Source organism: Rhea americana, unplaced genomic scaffold (assembly GCF_003343005.1).
Source record: "Rhea americana isolate MKP2758 unplaced genomic scaffold, rheAme1 scaffold_343, whole genome shotgun sequence".
NCBI classification, from domain to species: domain Eukaryota; kingdom Metazoa; phylum Chordata; class Aves; order Rheiformes; family Rheidae; genus Rhea; species Rhea americana.
In genome coordinates, this window is record NW_028186472.1 from 421,391 (window position 1) to 442,623 (window position 21,233).

Consider the following 21,233-nt stretch of genomic DNA (forward strand, 5'->3'; position numbering starts at 1 on the left):
ATTTAACATCACAGTTAAAAGGAACTAACCATCAAGGAGAGTCTGATGTGCTTTTAACAACATATCTTACAATTTCCAATTTTTTTTTGAAACCAGTACTCCCTGAAGTTGAGAGGTTTAGCCTTTTTAACATAGATTCACAGTGAGATTTTTTTCTAAGTTGTAACTGACAATTACGTTTGAGGTTGGACTGTACTCTCTAGACCCTTGAAGGCAAACCTACCTGTCAGTATATTGTTCTCGGTGTGTGCTAGTAGGTTCAGTGGGTGAATCTAGTGGTGGGACAGTGGAGTGAATGGGCTGCGGCAGTGGAGTTAGCATTTGATGGGCTATATTCTGCAAAATAATCTGCTGTACCTATAGAAAACTCATCTTGATGAATTTATGGAAAGAAGTCTAATTTTCTCTGAAATTAAACATGGCAAAAAATTTCAGTCAAATGTCTCAGTTAAAACTGTTGTGTTAGGCAAGGTTACTGTACCGCATAAAAAGGGATGCTCTTTCTGTGACAACACTTTTTTTAAAAGGAAGGGTTTTTTCCCCCCTTGGCTTCAGAACGTTTCTGATGTTGTTATAAAAACATTTAATTTGAAAAGATATTATTGGTACAGCAGTGACATTTAATACATGAATTGGGAGCATCTTAAGTAGCTTCAGGCAGCCAGCACATTCTTGCCACTGTAAACACCATTCCTTTTCATACAGTTAGCTTGTCTCAAACATTACCTCAAACTCGCATCTGTTGGAGCCAATCGCCATCACCTAGAAGTTACTTATCCCACTAGATCTTACACTGCTCCTTACACAGATTTAGAACAACAAAGATCCCCTTCCAACAAGTGTACTCCACTCCTTTGTTGCATCCTGAACTCTGCAGGCCATACTGTTACTTGTTGGGAGGAGGGAATTAGCCAGACTGTGGGCATCCATGACAGAGCTTTGCAGCACCTCTGGGCTGCCTACAGGAAGAGGTAGCAAGGGAAGTCAGCTGCCAGTGATCCTCTCCCAGGTCAGTAGCCCTGCTGTGTCAGTCATCTAACCTGCAGTTTCTGCATTCCCTTTAATTGTCCAAGAGGCAGAAGCATCGTGATTGATGCCATTTTTATATATTGATTCACAAGGATCATTTAAGAAAACATTCCCCCTTTTTTAGCTTCCCCATGTTTTCCTATTCCGCACAAACTTGGAGGAAAGACCACCAAGTAGAGGAAAGGGAGAAAATTACATGTTTGCTAGAAAAATGAACCATATTACCCTGGGACTAACTGCATTAGACAGAAATCCAAGATGCTCGAGGTATGGCTGAGACTGTACAAGTGCCTTAATATTAAACAGGAGAGGAAATGGCAGCCTGTTAAAAAATCTGCAGTGCATCAAGAAAATTATGTGAAAACTACAACAAACTAACCATAAATTTAATAACACTTGGCTCTTTTATGTCTCAGGAGGGAAGAGTGAAATTCTGCACAATTATTCAGACTGTGTATGCAAGTGCACGTTCTCTTTTTGTAGATACATACCATGGAAAACACATACTTAGAGATGCAGCTAAAATAAAAGCTTTAGATTATGATCAGACTTGGAAAACAGAGGACATAACTAACCATGTTCAGGGAACACAGAGGAGCACTGCTCGCCAAGATGTCAGATTTGATTCCAAAATGGGGTGTGCCCTGAAATTCTGGAGTCAAACACATTAGTTTCATCATATTTTCACATTAATCACATTCTTTCAAAGACTTTACAGTTTGATTTCCTGATGTTTCTAAATTTCTCCACTCTAAAGCAGTTTTTTCATTAACAATCAAAATGTTGTGCATAGTGCCATTGGTGAAGTGAGTGTCTAATCTGTAGACAGTTATCTTACCTGTTTCATATCATGATTCATCTAGTTTTATTCCTCTAAACCTTGATTTTTGTAAGGTTTTTGTTGTTTCTTTCATTTTCTTGCTTAGCAAGCAAACTGAAGCAAACAAGTTTGGAAGGGCTGGATATTCGATGRCACCTCCAGGAGGATAATTACTCCATCCTTCAGAATTAGGAGACAGGTGTTCCTTGTCTTAGAATTATAGCCATGCAACAAGTAGGACTGGAACATGCTATAAAGCATCACTAAAAACATTTTGTGGATGATGACAGACCTATGATAATCTTACTGAGAGCAGTTATCTAACTGGTTATCTGAATCATTATGGGTTTCAGGACATTTGTGCAAAATGAAAAGTGATAATTTATGAAAATCCTGGGATAATTTTGTTTGAGACATCTGTAAGTTATTTCAGCAAACCTGATACGAAGAATGAACCTCAGCTTGACATTGCCTTCAATTTTTTGCCTCTTGTGCACTCTTATATTCTTACTTTGAGGTTTCTCTGAGCTAATGTCCTTAGAGGCATCTAGTGGTAAAAGCAAAATGCAGTGGCAGAATCCAACACAACAGAATTCTGTATATAAGCTCCATATGATCCACAAAATGTGGGCCAGCTCATGTTGGGAGTTTCTCTGTATCATCGCCTTTTGGCTTTCTCATCTGTCAGCTGGCCAAGTATGAGTTGCAAGTTCACAACTCGTGCTACGTTGCAATACTTGTTTCAAGTTCACTATATGCTATATGGACTTATTTTTAACATTCTCTAACTCAGAGGTAGAAAGTGACCCTCAATGCAAACGGAAGGTTGCCAGCAAAGTTTCAACTTAAGAATTAACTTAAGTTCTTTGAAAGAGTTTGGGTTTTAGTAATGCAGATGCCCAGTTTTGTTGGAATAGTATTTACTTATTAATATAATTGACTTTATTTTAATAAGAAGGAGAATACAATATTAGATACTAGATGGATTCTCATATCCACCGCTCTTGCCTTTGAATATCTTCCATTCACATAAGCTTAATAGCCAATATCTGCCACCTGCTTGATTTCTCATTTTCTCACCAAGACATACCTCAGCCTTTTCATTGCTCCAAGGATGTGGCTCTAAACATCAGTCACGTGAGAGAAGTGCACCATTCCTTTCCCTCTTACTCATGTCCATGGGGGGAGTAGAGGCCATAGCACAGGGCTGCAGCCCGGGAGAGGCAAATACTCCCCAGTCTCTAAGCAGCTCTGGATTTCCTTTTTGTTCCTCCATGTCAAAAGCCAAAAGCAGCTGGGCAGCAGACTGATAGCTGCTATTGGCACCAGGGGTCCAAGTGCTGGCAAAAAGCTGTGGCACTGCACTAGGAGCAAGTGAATTGCCAATACTGCATTAGGAGACTAAGAAATGGGTTGGAAAGCAAGTCTTTTGCAAAACAAAAAATAGTCTTTGCAGGTTTGCCATGGCAAATGTGGCACTGGAGTATTTTACCTTGGAAACATAAACATTAAGAGGGCTGTGTACAGATATGAGTGCCATGTTTGTTAAAGCCAAGATGAAAGAAACTTGCATAGAGAGTGAGAATTGATTAAATTTGTGGTGTTCTTTATTTCCCTAGAGGAACTTATTCCCATGTCTATGTGGGCTGTTCCTTAGGGAAATGTGATTTCCAACAAAGGTGAGTTTTACATACTGTAAAAAGTTCCATTCTGCCAAAAGAAGAAAATTAGCAACGATTTTTCACATGGCACTTTGGGTAGTCTTTCCATAACCATAACCTCCATAAGTCTTTTCATTGCAGTGAAATAATCCTAATGTGTAACTTGAGTTTGTGTAGTAACGAAATTTTACCTTGAGGAAAACTAAATCAAATTATTTACTGTTCCCTCCACCAAAGTTGCATATTAAACCAAATACGGTAATTATAGAGCTTTTCTGAGGGTTCATAGGCATGTCAGCATTTATTTCCAGTTCTTCTGCAGTATTTGTCTCTCTTCTTAGTGTTTGGCTAAAATAGCTATCAGATTCAATGCTAAAGCATATGCTAAGATACATGCTTTTCCCAGCAGTTCCACCCAAGATGTTAAAAAAATTGTGCACTTGGTTATGATGGCTGCGCTGTGACCACCCATCAATACATACGACAAAATTGTAGAGCTATGTCGAGAGTAGTGCCAAAATACAGACAGGCCTGATGAATATATCACTCTTGTTTATCCTCAGTGGAAGAACCAGGAGCTCAGCACTTTCCTGGGCACCATATTTATGAACAATTTTTTCCCCCCGAATATTCTCCAGCAAGATTTTGCTTTAAAAAAATTAAGAAAGATAATGCATTAATCACTGAAAATTATGCTTAAAAAAGTGTCAGAATTAAAATTCATTAAAGCACTATTGTATGTATCTCATTTGGCAATTCGGATGGTTCCCTCCCCCTCCATGGGACTTGCTAGAAACTGCAGTGCATAAGCAGCATATAATCATGGTAGAAGTATTCTTCTTCTCTCTTACTTATTCAGAACAAAGACCAAAATATGTAATATTAGAACATTAGAGGTTTGGAGGTTTTATAACTAGACTATAATCTTGGTGATTATAGAATATCAAGAAATAAAACCAACAAAGACTCTCATTTACATCGAAGTTAGATTTTCATTTTATTATCAGTTAGTGCCACCTGGTGGTCAGTGACAAAGTTTCCTGCCACTGACGACTTTTCTGGTGCTAGAATGGGAATTAGCAGGCTGTGTCTTGCCTGAAGTCAAGGCACGATCCTCATCCACACTTACGACCAGCCCACGAGGGCCACAAAGTGGAGACTTCATGCTGGTGAGGGAAACATGCTCCTATTCCAAACTGATCAGAGTAGGCGCAAAATAACAGAAAGGATGAGAAATAAATGGTCAAGAAGATGAGATCACTTTGTAAGGTGGAAAGATGGGCCTTGCTTCAAAGTTTTCTCTTTCATCTCCAGTGAGAGTAAGACCATAATCTTGTCTACAGTGAGCATTAACCATGGAGGTCAGATCTTGAATGGTTCTATTGGTGTGTTGAGATTCTGTTTTTTATCATAGAAGGAGGCTTTAAAAATATTTAAGCATTTCTCCTGCTGTTGTGGCACCTGTCACAGATCCCACATACTATTGCAACCTTGGGAACAGCTCTCTTACTTCTTACACAGTCAGCTCAGATGCTGTCCATCTCGGTCTAAGGTTGGGACGTGCAGTCGTTGCTCTCTCCAGGACTAAGAGTGACAAGTCTGATCCATCGTGCATAATATGACCTGTGAGTACTGGGGCATAATAGCGCCCATGAGTATAGAAGACGCCATAAAATTTAGCTTGATGAGCTATTCGAGACTGCTGGACAGAAGTTAGGACAGAGGGTAGTGAGAATGGGTAATAAGTATCCAGTGATTATCAGAAGGGATTGCACAGAAACAATGGTAGGCAGCTGGGCTGTCGGCACAAGCCATTGGCATTTTTGTAGCATCCAGCATTAGCTCCGGTGAGTCTAAATGGCATGAAGTGGAACAAGTCAGCTTTGTGCTGGATTGTATCAGTGGGAGCTTGGGGCTTCTGACTGGTCATGCACCTCCCAGAGCAGTGGGCTTTGCTGTGGGGAACAGAGTTGCATGTATTTTAAGCAGAAGCCTAGAAAAGAGATGGGGAGACACACAACTTTTTGAGATGCAGATGCTCTGTAGCCTGCTGTATCCCTTAGAAGTCCATGATAAAACATCTGGTACAATTCATGAGAAGCAAAAAAAAAAAAATCGTAATCCTCTTGATTCAGTTTCCCCACAGCAAATCATTTTCATCTGAGGTCCCCAATGAACTATAATACCGCATTTATCTCCCTTCCAAATGCTAGTCTGCCATTCTCTGAAAGATGTCCTTGAACTGTATGTCTTGAGAAGCAGATGGAAAAGTTAACTCACTGTTAGTAGAAACACAGTTTGGCCAGCAGTGAAATACTGTGTGCATTGTTAAAGCTGTATTCATTTCTTGTGAGCTGTGACAAGTGTAAGAGCATTCATTCTGTCCCTGCCAATTGAGCTTTAGATACTAGCTGAATTGAAATACAATCAGAGCCAAGCACCTTTACACTTTCATTGAACTACATACAAGTCCAGAACTCAATAACAGGGCCATTTAGCAAATCAGATAAGAAATTCTGAGTATCACAGAAGGGAATGGCCCAGAGATAACAACTTTGTCCTGATTAACGTTGTCAGAGGCAAGAATTCTTAGTGAGATCTACTTTTTATTATAAGTGAGTAACTTGTGGATTGCTATGAGAACAATGTAAGGGTGTTAGCTTCAGCACCATTCTTGCATGTATGAGCAGCCTTGAACTTCAGATGGCTGTATGTAAAAAATTGCTTTAGCTGTAAATAAAAGTTGCAGAAGTCTCACTTTGAGCTTCATATTCCGTGAATATAAGCAACATTCTGCTGATCCTTTCTAAATACAATGTAACTGTATTTAGTTCCTACTTGTTGTTAGGTATCCAGTTGCAGTTACATCTGAGCAGTTTTTCAAGAAAGGGTTTCATTTTGAAAGAAAGGCTTCTCTTTAAAGATTGACTAAGAGTGAAGCTACTGTACAAGTCCTTACAAAGACATTAAAATTCCATAAGTAACATTAAGAAACGGCAAATTTGCAAGGTGAATCTTCTCTGCCTGTATTTCTAGCAGTGAAATTCAGGAAATCTTGTCTTCATCATCAATAAATAATGAAAGTGGAGGTTGGAAAATGAAATTAAATTGTGTGTGAGTGTCCAGATATGAAAGGATAACTCTAATGAAAATGTCCTCATTGAACTGAGAATTCAGAGTAAGGCCTTTATTTCTGTCAACAAGAACACAGAAATGTCCTTTGAAAATTCAAAGGACAAGGCTGCCAACTGACAATTTCCATGGCAACAACCTTCTAATGTCAACAATTTGTGGAATGGGATCTCAGAAGCAAAATGGACTTTCATTCCCACTAGTAAGAAGGCAAGAAAAAATTYTCCTACTTACACTAGATCAGTAATTGAAGATTTTTTTAAAAACATTCTGTATCACATAGGAGTGGCTGCATGTAGAACTCTTAGGTAAAGGTTCACCACCCTTACATGCATGGTTAAMCGTGGGTGGACCCATGGAGTGAGCAGATCATTCCAGATGTGTCAAGAGGGAGAAACAAATAGAAATCTGACCCTGATTATCCCAAATATTCCACCTTTGTCAGTGTTTGGTTATCTGTTGCGTACTGGAAGTGTCATCACTGCTGTTCAAAACAAAAAGGCAGGCCCATACCTGTGAAAAGGGGGCAAAGGAGCAGCAAGTAAGGTACAGGGAAAACTGGTCCAGGGAATGTCTTCATTATATATGTTGTATGTGTATATATAATGTCTTCATTATATATATTGTATGTGTATGTACAGGATACAGAAGAGCAAGAGCTTTTGAGTGGAAACAGGAAGTATAAAATTGATGAAGTGGCAAAGAAGAACCTCTACAGCAATCAGAAAGGGAGAAAAAAACAGATTAAAACGTGAGAAGGTATTTTAGGGACACATGTTGCTCAGGATGGAGGGAAACAGCAGAATGGGAAATGGTCAGGCTTTTAACCACTGAGAGAAAGAAATACGTGGGTTTTCRATCCAGTGTGAAGATGAGACAGTAAGGTAGGTTAAAGATGATGGGGAGGAGGAAGATAGCTGGAGGACTGGAGGGTTGTAGATTTGGTAATTTTGGAGGGTTGAGTATTGTAATTGGTGACACTTCCACTAGCCTTAGAATAAGGCAGAAGTAGCCAGAGTATTAGAATAAATCTAGACAATCGCATTTTTCTGCGCTTAGGTTTCTTTTGCTTCTGAGTTTCCATCTTGCCAGTAATCTAGATGATTTTTCCTTGCTTTACTAAAGATAGTCAAAGGAAGTCCTGGCAGTGCTAATGAATGGGGAGCCAATGGATCAATACTGGAAGGTGGTGTTGATTCTCTTTTCTTCACAAGAGAAGAAAGGAGCCCTCTTCCTGGCAAAAAAAAGAGTTGGAGAAATAGCTGCTAGGAGTAGCATTTGCAATCTGAGTTAATGGACCTTCTTTCAGCCTCAGTTCCCTTCCTTAAATGCCCAGGAAAATGACAGTAATTTTCCTGGCTCAGCTGCATCACTTCCACAAACTCTTCCTGCACTGGGCAGAGGTTGTGTGGCAAGAGATATGCCACCAATAAAAGGCAGCAGCTTTTAGACCTGTTCACGGTAGCACTGTTTGGAAAGAAACGTGTAGGAGCAGTTCTCAACTTTCCTTTAAATTATAAAGAAATATACAAGGAATCTGAACAGAAGCTAAAATACTTCCCAAAATGTCTAACCTTCAACCTTTTTTTCCTTCTTTTATGTTTCTACATTACAACTTTATATGTAATCAAATGCACTTCTACGGTGATTTCACCTTTTGGACCTTGAAGAAAGAGGAGGTGTGTGTGGGGGCGTTGTACATACTTTTTATTAACCTTCTTTTCATAATGAAATAACCTGATAGAAATCTGCTTTCCTGCTGATTCATTATGTGTCGAGAAGCCATGTGTGACATGTTAAAAGCCATCTTGATAGTATTTGGTATTCAGTACCAAACCCTCAGCAACTTACAGGAGTTTTTCTTTAAAAGAGGAAGGGAGAAAATCTGCGCATTGGGTGTGCCAAGATAGTGGATAATTTGCATTAAGCATCCAGGCTCTTTTTTTTTTTTTTTTTTTGGCAATCTGTCACCCTTCAGTGGCTTTTTATTTTATAACCTTCACAGAAAACAGGGACCATAAGCTCTAAAAGCACTTACACCACATGGGCAGAAGCTGGAGTTAGAGCTTTTTTTGATCAGCAAGAGCAAGGTTAGAGGAGGAACTTTCCTATGCAGAGCTACCTGTTCATGAACTTGAAATTCCATTGATAGCTTGAAATGCCAAAGACTTGAACATGTAGTCAGCAAGGCTAGTAAAAAAATGCATTCCCAAGATAGATGCTGCTCCTGGGTGTGACGGTATAAAGACCATGAAAAAAGCAAAGTAGAGGACAGGGTGATCCCAAGAAAATTCAAGTGTTTGGAGACCTGATTTGTGAATGCTACGAATATGTTCAGGAAAATCAAAAGCTTTGGTTTCTGCCTCCTTCTTACAGTAGATCCACAATGGGAGTTTTTTATAATGGAAGGACCTGAAAATAATGCAGAGAATACAGTGTGTGTCCAGCTATAAAGCTGTTCTTTCTTGGCTTCCAGCTCACAGCTTGATTCAGGCTTAAGAAGAATCATCATGTATATGTAAACCATGAGACATGATTCACTTACTAGACTTGCCCCCTATAATACCCTGCTTATCACTGGATTTAGCAGCAGTAAGGAACAAACTATGACATACTACTGTAAAATAGTCTTTCTATATGTAGCAGTAATTCAGAGCTCACTTCTATGGCAAAGCATTGCTGAAGTTACCAAAAGTAACTTAATGGAAAGTTTCATAGTAATAATTACAGTTCAGTAACTTTTTTAGCATAGCAGAAAAGTTCCAAACATTTTGCTGCATTTTATCTTGTTTCTATTGTGTTTTTTGCAAGACTGTTATTTGAACATTACTTTTAAAGCATACCATCACATGTGACTGGATTATGTCATAGAATAATACTATGAATGTGAGTAGAGGTACCAAAGCAGGAAGCATGTATAAACTTAAACTTACACCTAGTAACAGATACTGAGTGTTAAAAGGGAATTCAAAATTGTGAACATTCTACAAAGCAAAATCTGTGGGGTACATTACCAATAAATGTGGCTGTCTGGTAAGCATAGAGGGACTCATTACAAAACCAATTGCAAAATGTTGAGTAGTGGTATGAGAAAAAATGCTTACAAATCTTATTTAAAATATTTCTGTGGCTTATCCAGACCAGCAAATAAAAATACAAACTCTGGAGTATAAAACTACACAAGGATGCTGCATTCCCAAGCAAAGCAACATCAGTGGGTGCTGAGGAGATGGAGCAGCAGGTCAAGGAAGGCATGCAAGAAAACTGCTTAGCAGACCAGAAGAAGGAAACCTCCTCCACTGGCTAGTTACAATATATTAAATAAGTGTCAAAGACCAGAATAGGGCTTTCATACAGTAGCCCTTTTGTATGTTGTTATGATACCCACCTCTTGGACCATGGCCAGCAGCTGTCATGAGTATATCCTGATTTTCTTCTAGTATTCTTACATGAAGCAGTTTGCAGCTTGTTCGTTGGGAGTTTGTAGATCGTCYGAATATACAGTGATTATCAGCCCAGTGTGCTGCTCCCACTTTCATGACCTCTCATCCAGCCTGCAGGGATCTGTATATGTAGGGCTTAATCTAACACAGTTGAAGTTAGGGAGGCTTTCAACCTTGATTTGGTAATACCGGGTTAAGGATTTTAGAGTACAATGTGCAAGGAATGTGCTTTGCTAGAGTGTCACAAACATTGAGAAGAACAAGCTCTTCTGGCCTGAACCACCAGGCAAGGGAACATCCTGGAAATAATATTGCCAGCAGCCAGCTCTTCCCAAAATCTGCAAGTGTGCTGTAGTGCGCACAAGGGATAAATAAACAATACAGAGAAATAAATTGCTTAGAGAAAAACTAAAAGTGATAGAAGATGCTTTGAGTCAGTTATCCTGGAGAAAATGTTTTGTAAATGTTATTTCGATTGTGAGCCAGGTTGAGAGTATCATTGTTATAGAAAATTCTGCATCTTAAAATTCTGAGATGGAGCCTTTATTCAAGTAACCAGTTTATATGCAGGTAGTGTAGCACTCATATTTAAATAAATATCACACAAGCCAAGGGACTCCCCTGTAAAAGAGACCTCCAGTTTGCAGTGTGTCCGCCAGTGTCACTCTTCTGCCCTTTTTTCAAGATTACCAACTTGCCTAAGCCTAAGGGGTGAGGCAGGGGCTCAACCCAGTATTTGTTAGTGACTCTTTAAATTTGAGAGAGTCTTCACTGCTGCCGGTCAGGATCTGACACGGAAGACCTGGCAAAAGGTCTTGTACCTGCTTGTACTTGCTATTATATTGGCTTATTTTTGGCTGCTAATTCTGTTATAAAATAATTCTTTCTTCATTGAAATGCTCCTTTTGATATACTATGTTATTTAATGAAACATAAGTACTTTGTTACTTTCTAGTTTTTGATAAAAGTTACATGTACTGTTCAGACAGCTTTTACAGTTTTACAGTTTGATTAGAGAGCCACCATTAACAGGAAACTGAAATAGCAACAGATTCCCTACTAAAATCTTTTTCTCTGCATTCATTCATTGATTTCTATTGAAAGGGTATACTTTTACAAATGTATAAGGTTCACAGGTAAATATAAACAAATTAGCTAGATGAAATAGGAACCTTAGCTCCTCGGACCTGCCAATGTCACCTTATAATTGCTAATTCTGAGAATTATGTGTGTCTCAGTGACCTTATTGGACACTTATCTCCYCCAAATCTTGTGTAGTTAAGTCACACAAGTCACAGGCCACTTCACAGTCACATGGTGTTTCATTCCATATTGCTAATTAAATCAAAGGAGGGCTTCCTCTTGGGCCAGCATTGTCAGGTACTAGAAGACTGGATAGTAATAAAATGTAGCAAAGTATTAAAAATAATTGCTTTATTCTGGCTTAACTTCTTGTTTCCTAGATAGCCTTGGGCAGTTTACAGAAAGGCAGGAACAACAACTAACTCACCAACTGGTTAGGAGACCTAATCTAGTAATTGCATTTTGAGGCTCATAGCCTTTTGGACAGCAGCAAGTAGAGAACACTAAAATAATAATCATTGTTATTCTTCTTTATAGCTATCCCTCAGTTCTGAGAAAATGCAGCAGAGGAGTGGGTTTCTGCTGTTCTTCTGGGATGGCTTCTGAAGTGTTTTTGAAGTTTCCAATGGAAAGTTTTTTGCTGTTTTCTTCACAGTTCATGGCATTAAGTGGACATGCAGCAATGGAAACAGCAGTTCAGGGTTCTCAGTGGAACAGCTTGTGCAGCAGATCCTTGATAGTCACCAGACCAAGCCACAGCCTCGAACACACAACTGTCTCTGCACTGGTACCTTGGGTGAGTAGTAGGAGCCAGGCTGAGAGTATGCAATGATTGTAGCTTAATCCAAACTTGCAGTAGGGTTTGTAGTACCCTGTAGCCCTGCAGCCCACTTCCACTGGAGAAAATGGGCTCAGGTGGTTAATTACAAGGTACCACTGGAATAAGACAATAATAACTTTTGCTTAGCTATCGAAAAAAGTGCAGAAGGAAATTTTCTTCCTGTTAAAGAAGATGATTTCATTTTGAGTGAGACTGAAACAGCAAAAACCAGTATCCTTCCAATTAGAACTTTACAATAAGCAGGAAAATGAGTGACTCATTATTACATTAGTTAGACCTCAGAGAACCCTGGGGAAAAAAAAAAAAAAAAAAAAAAAGCTGTGTTTGTTTCACAGGGTTTATTTTTTCCTTCGTTTTTGGGCAGATGCCAAATACAATTGAGATTTAGGTAAGAATGATGACCTCAGAAATACCTGGGTTTGGATTAAAATTTGGCCCTTAAAGCTCAGCTCTTTATCCAGGCTTGCAGATCTGAACATGAATCCTTTTATTCTTCCCTTTGATGTTTTGTCTTGTGCTAAGTCCACTGCATGCTTTTTAAAATAACAGTGTCACTTTACTTTATAGCAGCTTGCACATTGACATGTACATTCCCAATTTCTTAGTCATAGACAAAGACTGTGGTGTGAAAGCCTCTCTGTTGTTCTTGTGCTTGTTCACTCCATGCCTAGGAAAGCGGAGAGATTTAATATTGCATTTACTCTCAAAATCTCTGTCCTGAACTACTTTAAGAGACCTGATTCAGATCTTGAGCACATAATAGAGAAGTTCCCCTTCAAGGGCAAGGAACAAAAGATTTAGCAAATTATAGTGTCTACACAGACACTTTATGTTACCCTGAAGATAGCATTTATAATTATAGCCATCAGCTATAAGAAGGAGGTTTCTTTCCCCCATTACTCATTATACAGAACACTAACTAATATTCTTACCTCATTCTCGGGGAAAATGAATCAATTAGAGAAAGAAATGTCAAAAATTCATGGGCTGTTCTTCTTTTTAAAAAGGCAGTTGCTGCACTAGAATTTGTGGTTAAGATACCTTCACAGAGAGAATCATTTACTTTAGTCTGCCTGATTTCCCAGCGCCCAGAAACTCTAGTGATGTTCATCTTCTATCAGGCAAGTGAAGGCACCAGTTGGCGTAACTCCTGTGGAGAGTTGCCTTCTGACCTTTGCTAGAGCATTCTTTGCCCTCTCTAATACCACTTGCTCTCTCTGCGTGCAACATTTCAAGGTATAAAATGTTTATCTGTCATCATATGAACAACTTAGAACAAGAGAAACATGTCCCTATCCTTATAGGGGGGAAAGTGTTCTTTATTCTGGCAAATGTACTTTTTATCTAATAATTTGACTGGCAGATATAAGAGATATGATGAGGACAAGAGAATAAGGAAAATAATCTCGGATGATCCTGGGGACAGGAGCACAATAGAGCATCTGTCACCTCTAGATTACCAGTCAGAATCCCACCCACATAAGCAGTTGCCAAGCCATCTGGCATCACCCAATATGAAGTATGCAGTATCTGTGTTGCAGAAGGTTGAGGTCTTGTCTGTGATGCAAATGAAATAGGGCCTACAAGGCAGAAATCCTTTGCCACGTGTGACAGAAATAGCCCTTGCTTTACACACACTGTACAGAGATCAAGCACATATTTAAATAAGACTAAAACTGGACACAGATGCTAACTCCCTTCCTTCTCCTTATACCTTCTCTGATCAGGGCAGGGAGAAAAGAGGAAGTGGGTGCTATGTGAGGTGAGAGGGGTGCACACACAGAGGAGTATTTGGAGGTTACTGTCACTGCACACAATGGAGCTGTAAATGGAGCTGTAAATCTGGCACTGGCAAGAAATTAATCTTTTAAGCTCTCTGTTGCTCTCTCATACGTGCACTCACACTCTGACACACACATGCATAAGTATGGATGTCCTTTGCTATGGCCATAAGATTCACAACTAATACTGTTTTAATTTTGTATTTACTGAATAACAAATGTTGTTTGTCTTCTGGAACAGGGGCAGGAAGCAGCGTGCATCACAAGTGTAACAGTGCCAAACATCGCATCATATCACCAAAGGTCGAACCAAGGACAGGTGGGTACAGCGCTCATTCAGAGGTGCAAAATAACGATGTCTCTGAAGGCAAGAATGAGCACAGTCACGGCAAAGCCTCCAGCCGAGAGAAGAGGAACGGCAAAGTGGCAAAACCGGTGTTGCTCCATCAAAATAGTACTGAGGTTTCTTCTACCAACCAGGTGGAAGTTCCTGACACAACCCAGAATTCTCCTGTGTCCATCAGCAGTGGATTAAATAGTGACCCAGATATGGCTGATAGCCCAGCAGTCACTGGTGTGTCCAGTATGGCTGTAGCCTCAGTTATGGGAAGCTTGTCACAAAGTGCCACAGTATTTATGTCAGAAGTCACCAGTGAAGCTGTGTACACCATGTCACCCACCTCTGGCCCCAATCAACACCTCCTGTCCTCCGATGCAGCTGCACAAGGACTGGTACTTGCTGTGAGTTCAGACGGACACAAATTTGCTTTTCCAACAACAGGCAGTTCAGAGAGCTTGTCGATGTTACCTAGCACTGTCTCTGAGGAACTTGTACTCTCCACAACTTTAGATGGAAATAGAAAAATTCCAGAAACCACCATGAATTTTGACCCAGACTGTTTTCTTAACAATCCTAAACAAGGGCAGACTTATGGTGGAGGAGGTCTGAAGGGTGACAGCATCAGTACCAACATAAGGCAGTCACCCACAACGGACCGTGGTTTCAATTTCAGTACAGCCCTCACAAAAGAAATCAAAACTGAGGACACATCTTTTGAACAACAGATGTCCAAAGAAGCATTTTCCTCCACTTCTGCATCTAACTCTCTCACCCTCACTACAGGTTCAGGTTTGCTTCCATCTGGAGGAGGTCTGAGCCCAAGTACCACCTTGGAGCAGATGGACTTCAGTGCCATTGACTCCAACAAGGACTATTCTTCCAGTTTCAATCAGACCGTACAGAGCCCTCATGTTCACCAGACCCCTTCCCCCAGCTTCTTTTTGCAGGATGCCAGCAAACCTCTTCCCCTTGAGCAAAACACCCACAACAATTTGAATGACACAAATGGCTCATTTGTAAACACATTAGGAATCCCCAATGTGAAAACAGAATCCTCATCCCAAACCACTTCCAACTGTAATGGCACAGTGGAAACCAGAATAGAGTCCACCTCTTCTCTCCAGCTCATGCAGTTCCAAGCAAACTTCCAGGCTATGACTGCAGAAGCTGAAGTTCCCATGGAGACCTCCCAGCAGGCAGAGGGGAGTGAAAATCTACTTAAATCAGGGGATCTTCAAGCCTGCAGCACAGAACACTACTTGCAGCCTGAGGCAAATGGGGGTGTCAGGAACGGGAACAATCTTCCTATTCTCCAAGGAAACATGGTACAAGGACTCTATCCTGTGGCCCATCCCAGCTTAAATAACTCCTCCAACATGGAGCTTAACTTGGACCACTTCGACATCTCCTTCAGCAACCAGTTTTCTGATCTAATTAATGATTTCATATCTGTAGAAGGTGGGAGTAATGCTCTCTATGGACACCAGCTGGTGTCAGGTGACAGTGCCGGACTATCTCAGCCTGAAGACAGTAACAGAGCAACCTACAACCAGGCTGAAATGTGCATTCCTTGCTGCAGTCCTCAGCAAGCCAACATGCAACTCAGCAGCACAGAGAATGGAGCTAGCACGATGGCATACATGCATGTGGCTGAGGTAGTCTCTGCAGCTGCAGCACAAGGCACCTTGGGGTTGCTACAGCAGAGTGGGCGCTTGTTCATGGTGACAGATTATTCACCAGAGTGGTCTTACCCTGAGGTAAGTTTAGGGCTTTCACTCATTAACAATTACTACCTTATCTTTCATTGCTTTGTTAATAAGGGTTCCAGGAACTGTTTTGTTAAAGCTCTGACAAGGCTTTTAAATACTTTTCTTAGAACTAAGAGCATCCAAAGCCATTTGCATATCTGAGTATACTTTTTATTAAGCACTTCATTACCCCGTCAGGAGCCCTTCCTTTGCTTTTGAAACATCTGAACAGAAATGTTTTTGTTTCATTGGAAAGGAAAACATTTCCCATGTGATGGCTTCATGGTGCTACCCAGCCACTTTAGAGCAACAGAGCTCGTAAACTGGAAATGACCCTTAAATCTGGCTTGAATGTTCTTGCTAGAGGAATTTCTGACCTTCATTGCCTTAATGAGGTCAGCATTTACCTCCTTCCCTTAGATTATTGAAAATCAGTTGCATGCACTGCAAATTAAAAATGTCAGCAGCACAGATTTTTCTGATGTTAAGGAATGCTATATCAAAGAAACTCAGTTTAGTAATGGACCAGTAGTGGACAGGCAGGTTTTCTGGACAAGCAAAATTGCCCTTTGTGTTTTCCAAGTCCAGCCTTGGAGCATTGCTGTGTGTGTTGCTTTATGCAAGTATATATAATAACTGCTCTGGAGAAGATCTCTCTGTTCCAGTTGGCTAGCACTATCTGATCACTAGTCCTGCAGTGCTGCACCCAGTAAGCGTATATCTGACGCCACTGGTTGTGGACTTGTTAGTGGGTGAGACAGCAGAAATTTACAATGATGAGATTAGTTTATTTAACCTTCAGCTGAATGATTATGTGGTATCTCTAGGACCGTGGTGTTGCAGAAACAGCTGATGAGCTGTTATTCAGCCTTCAGCGGCTCTGAAAGTTTTCCTGCTCTGTAACATGGGACTTGATATGAGAACATGGGTATTCACTCTGCAGATGGAAAGACACTGAGGTTGCCAGCCTGATGAATGACTGGCAGACACTGATGAAAAGTCTCATCCGAGAGTTCCCATCCTCCCTTTAGTTGCTCTCCCTCTAGACAAATCCATCTTGTCTAGCAAGATACTGGTGCAGGCTAAGGCTCAGTGAGTGGCTGAGGGCATACAGCCACTTGTTGCAGCATATCCCAGAGTTTGTGCAGTCAGCAGCTGTGACAGGACAATCTAGGACTTTCTAGGATGGGAGATGCCCAGGAGCCTCACCTCAGTCTGCCAGCTGCTGAATCCATAGGCCCTGTTTTAGAGACTAGTTGGTCGCTGATAACCTACCACTCACCATCAGCTGGAATTTACTTTCTTGATTTTGGTGGAAAATAACTGAATGCCATTCTTTTGCTTCTCTAAAGCATAATGTCAAAAACTGAAATGAAGTGTCAAAATGATGGTGGTCACTACTAGTATTTTCTAGTTGACCGTTCTAATTGACAGAAAAATAATATGATAATGGTCTCCTGGCAAATGAACCCTTCTGAAAATCATTGCCAACAAATAATAGTGGCTCAAACTCATCTGTCCACAAAGGACCTGATGTGAAATAGTATGGCAACTTGCAGCATGTGTAGTCTTCTGGGTCAGTATATGGTACCAAAGACATTCTACAAGGAATACAAATGTCATGTTAGTCTTACGGTGGCTGCTTTCTGCATATTTCTCACAGTACTTCATGCTGAAGCTTTCCAAATCTAAAGGTCGTCGCAGGTCTTTTATTTTTCTTTTATTTTTCCAATTAGGTTTCATTTGTAATAGTGCGGAAGGGGAGAGGAAGGCTATGTTGCATTACAGACAGTGCTTCTGCTGGTATCTGTTCTCTGGGCAGTTACACTCTTTTTATTTATGTGGAAGACCCCAAAACTCAAAGAAAAACACGCAGCAACCCTGCAGCCTTTCTGTTGCACTTTTTTTCCTTTTATTGTGCTACCATGGAAACCTTTTTTATTATCCCATTACTACACTAGTGAATTGCTGAACTCCTGCTAGCAGAGCTTGAGTTATTTCTTTTTATATGACCACGAGGGCCATAGACTCACCAGGACATTTTTCAAAACTAGCATGGGTCCAGGATTTCTTTCTCTTTGCATGGATTCATATCTGGAATTTCTAGTTTTGATTTGCAGGCACCTCAGAGTAATACCCCAGCTATTAATTTTCTTTATTAATAGGCAGTATTTGCCACATAGAAGTAGTGAGATACGATGATGCTTCTTTTCCTGTTTTTGCCACTACTGGAAAATAACACTGAATGCTGCTATGTTGCATTTGCGCAGCATTTCGGTGTCCTAGACTCATTGAGAATTGAGACTGCTCGGTGAAAAGCTTCTCTGGCACTGTAGCTCCAGCACAGGATTAAGTATCAGATACTGCTGTTTTGAAAGGCACTTAGAAAACGCCATGAGGTTTCAGGAAGTTTACTTGGCAATGATAGAGTTCTGTAGTTTATACAGATTTCTCAGCGGGGCCAATGGTATCTAATCTTGCAGTAAGCCCAGAGGACTGGTCTTTTTAGTAAAGTACTGCTCACTTGCACTCTGATACTGTCATGTCTGGCACTATTTACATTTTTGCCTTCTAGTGTTACAATCACCTGATTGCTGCAATTACATCAAAAAATACTGCATAGCATGTACTTTTTTATCTATAAGTAACCCATGRACAAATTTATATTGTGAACTCATAAAAAAAACCAAAAAGGAACTGTCATCTTGAAAACAAATTCTACCTTTTCTACAGGATTCTTGGAATCCACCACTGCTTGGTTTGTCGCTGTGATAACTTTGCTTCCTTGTGTGTTATGGTTTTCACTTAACATATGTTTCTAAATGTTCTCCCATAGTGGTAGGTATCCTTCTGGTGCATGGGGTGTTTGCCTTGTTGAAGAGTAGACTGGAACTGGAAGACTTGTCAAGCAAAGCATCTGACAAGGTGGTAGTAAATTTTCCCAAACACGTGTTGCCTCTGCTGAGTTTCCATAGGAATTGGTTCCGTACTCCTTAGCCAAACACTTAACAGAAAAAAAAATGCTATGCTCTCAGGGTCCTTGTTCAATCGCAGCTGTGAGAGTAGTCACTGTGAAATGAATCCTGCAAGCCTCTGATAACTCTTGCCTTAATGCTGAAGAAGTATGTGCGAACAAAAGCCCTTCTCTTCTTCTGGCAGAGCTTCTAAGTCATTCTTAGAAATTTGAGGAACCCTCTTATTTTTCCACTTTACTTGCAAGTTCCCGTTTGTCATCGCACCTTCTGATGAAGGCCTGAGCCAAATACACTGATTTCTGTGGAAGAGAGTCATTGTGTTGCAGAAGTCGATCTCAAATACTTCTGTCAGCGGTACTACTACAGGCTTATGTAGAAAAGCCGTCGTTCTCCTTTGCCTTTTTTTTGTTGTCGTAATTTATTTCCAGATTTTTCTGTAGGTTTCGCTAGCCTAGGGCATATAAAACAGAGATTGTAAGTAGAAGGGAATGAGACACAGCAGATTCATGTTAAATAGATCGGTCAGGTAAGCTCTGGCTGAGTTAAAGATCCTGCTCATCCAGCCATGCCAATATGCCTTGCCGGCATTCCTGTTGGAGGCTTGGGTGGAATCAGCGTGGTTCCATTTTGCATGGCCTGGTGCCCAGCAGATGCTGAGGGACCCAGGTAAGCCACAGAGCTGTGTGCACACTTTGCAGCTGCTCTGGCACAGGGCCAGCAGATGAGCTGCCGAGCTCCACAGTCAAGGCTAAGGGCTTCAGGAAGGGCTAAACCCACCCAAGCAGGAAAAAGGGCCCTGGATCAGAGCAGGTTCTTGCTCAGCCCCTGAAGTATCTTCTCATTGGTTTCTTCGAACAGTGTGTTAGTGAGCTCAGCTACATATGAGGTGACACTGCCAGCAAGGGCAGAGTGACCTCAGTGCTCACGGGTGGTTTGAGAAGTGCCTGGCTGAGGGAGTCCTTCCCTCAGGCAGACTGAAGTGCACATGTGAACAGCGAAGGCCTCGGAGGACACACATGGTGGAGCTCTGGCTATGTCCAGGTGACATGCTGCAGCTCAGGGCAATTCCAGGTACTTGTGGACCCCTCTGGGTCCATTACCACACAGCTGTGAGAAGGCTTGTCAGTCAAATGATTGCAGTAAACCCAGGCCGGAGTGACTAAGCAAACTCCCAGGTGCCAGCAGCTCCACTCGGGTGGTTCGGGCTGCTCGAGAAGCCTCTCTGGAAGCACTGTTGGCTGGGGGCAGGCTGGGAGAAGGCCAGGCTGCTCCCCCATGCACTGGCTTGCCCACCTGCCCCGTTCTCCTCTTGATGGCCAGGGCCTGTTACCCAGCTCTGGAAACACACTGGCAGTGCTGGGGTCTTAGTAGGAGTGAGCTGCAGGCAGCAGGACCCCCAAGCGAGCAGCAGGCAGCGGAAGCCCCCGAGCRAGGGCTGGGCTGCGGGACCCCTGAGCAGACTGCGGGTGGCACGACCCCCGAGCAAGGGACATGTTGCAGGAGCCTCTAAGTGGGCTGTGGGTGGCAGGACCCACCCCGAGCAGGCAGTGGGACACCTCCCCCCCCCAGCAAGGGCCTGGCTGCCGGAGCTCCGAAGCGGGCTGCGGGCGCCGCCGCCTGCGCTGTGCCTCCGGCTGCCGCCCGAGGGCAGCACGGCAGCGTCAAAGGAGCCATTCGGGCTGCCGGGGGAGCTCTCGGAGAACACCATCTCTTCCAGTGAACGTGAGGAGCATCCGGGTGCTGCTCTAGTGTAAGACGGACCTTGCTGTTAGCCATGCCACTCACTCGACCCTGGTGCTGGGAAGGATGGAGCTGCTTTGATCCACGTTTGCCAGCTGGGTCAGAATGTGTAGTGCTAGGACAGGCTGTTCCTCCAGAGCTGGATGTCAAACGGGAGTGAGCTTACAGATCTCACATCTATTCTGCAGTCATGGATTTACCGATTGGGCTGAAGGGGCTGGAGTGTCCCACCCCCGACCTGAGCCGCCCTGCGGTGCTGGGCTGCGCCTTGCAGCACAGGGTGATACTGTTCAGGTCTCTGTTGTGGTTGCACATGTTGGGTAGCAAAGGATAGCCTGGGAGCCTGCATGCGCAGCAGGGAAAACATCTGTCTCCAGGCCTGGTATAAAGCTCAGCTTCTTTCAGTTTCAGAAATCCTGTGATACTTTCTTTCTACAAAATGTGCCTCTTATTACTGGGAAGGCTGTTTGAATTGCAGTGTTGATGCTTTTGCTGAAACACCATATTCTTTTAGAAAACAAAGATTACTTGTGAAGAGTTTTAGTATTGGGTTAGGCCTCTGAATTGGGAAATTCCAAGAGTAAAATTCAGGCTGAACCTGCTGGCAAGCATAGCCACACACTGCCACTCTTAACTGAAT

At 41.8% G+C, this 21,233-nt stretch overlaps 1 protein-coding gene across 5 annotated transcripts in view; it reads left to right on the forward strand.

Moving 5' to 3' along the window:
* The window catches only part of CAMTA1 (calmodulin binding transcription activator 1), a 421,647-nt gene that overhangs the window by 345,076 nt on the left and 55,338 nt on the right, over positions 1–21,233 (forward strand). For all 5 annotated transcript variants that reach the window (XM_085311536.1, XM_085311532.1, XM_085311534.1 and 2 more), the window contains 2 exons: positions 11,824–11,964; positions 14,032–15,887. In XM_085311536.1, the coding sequence (XP_085167662.1) occupies positions 11,824–11,964; positions 14,032–15,887 (1,997 nt within the window). The remainder of the gene's footprint in view (positions 1–11,823; positions 11,965–14,031; positions 15,888–21,233) is intronic.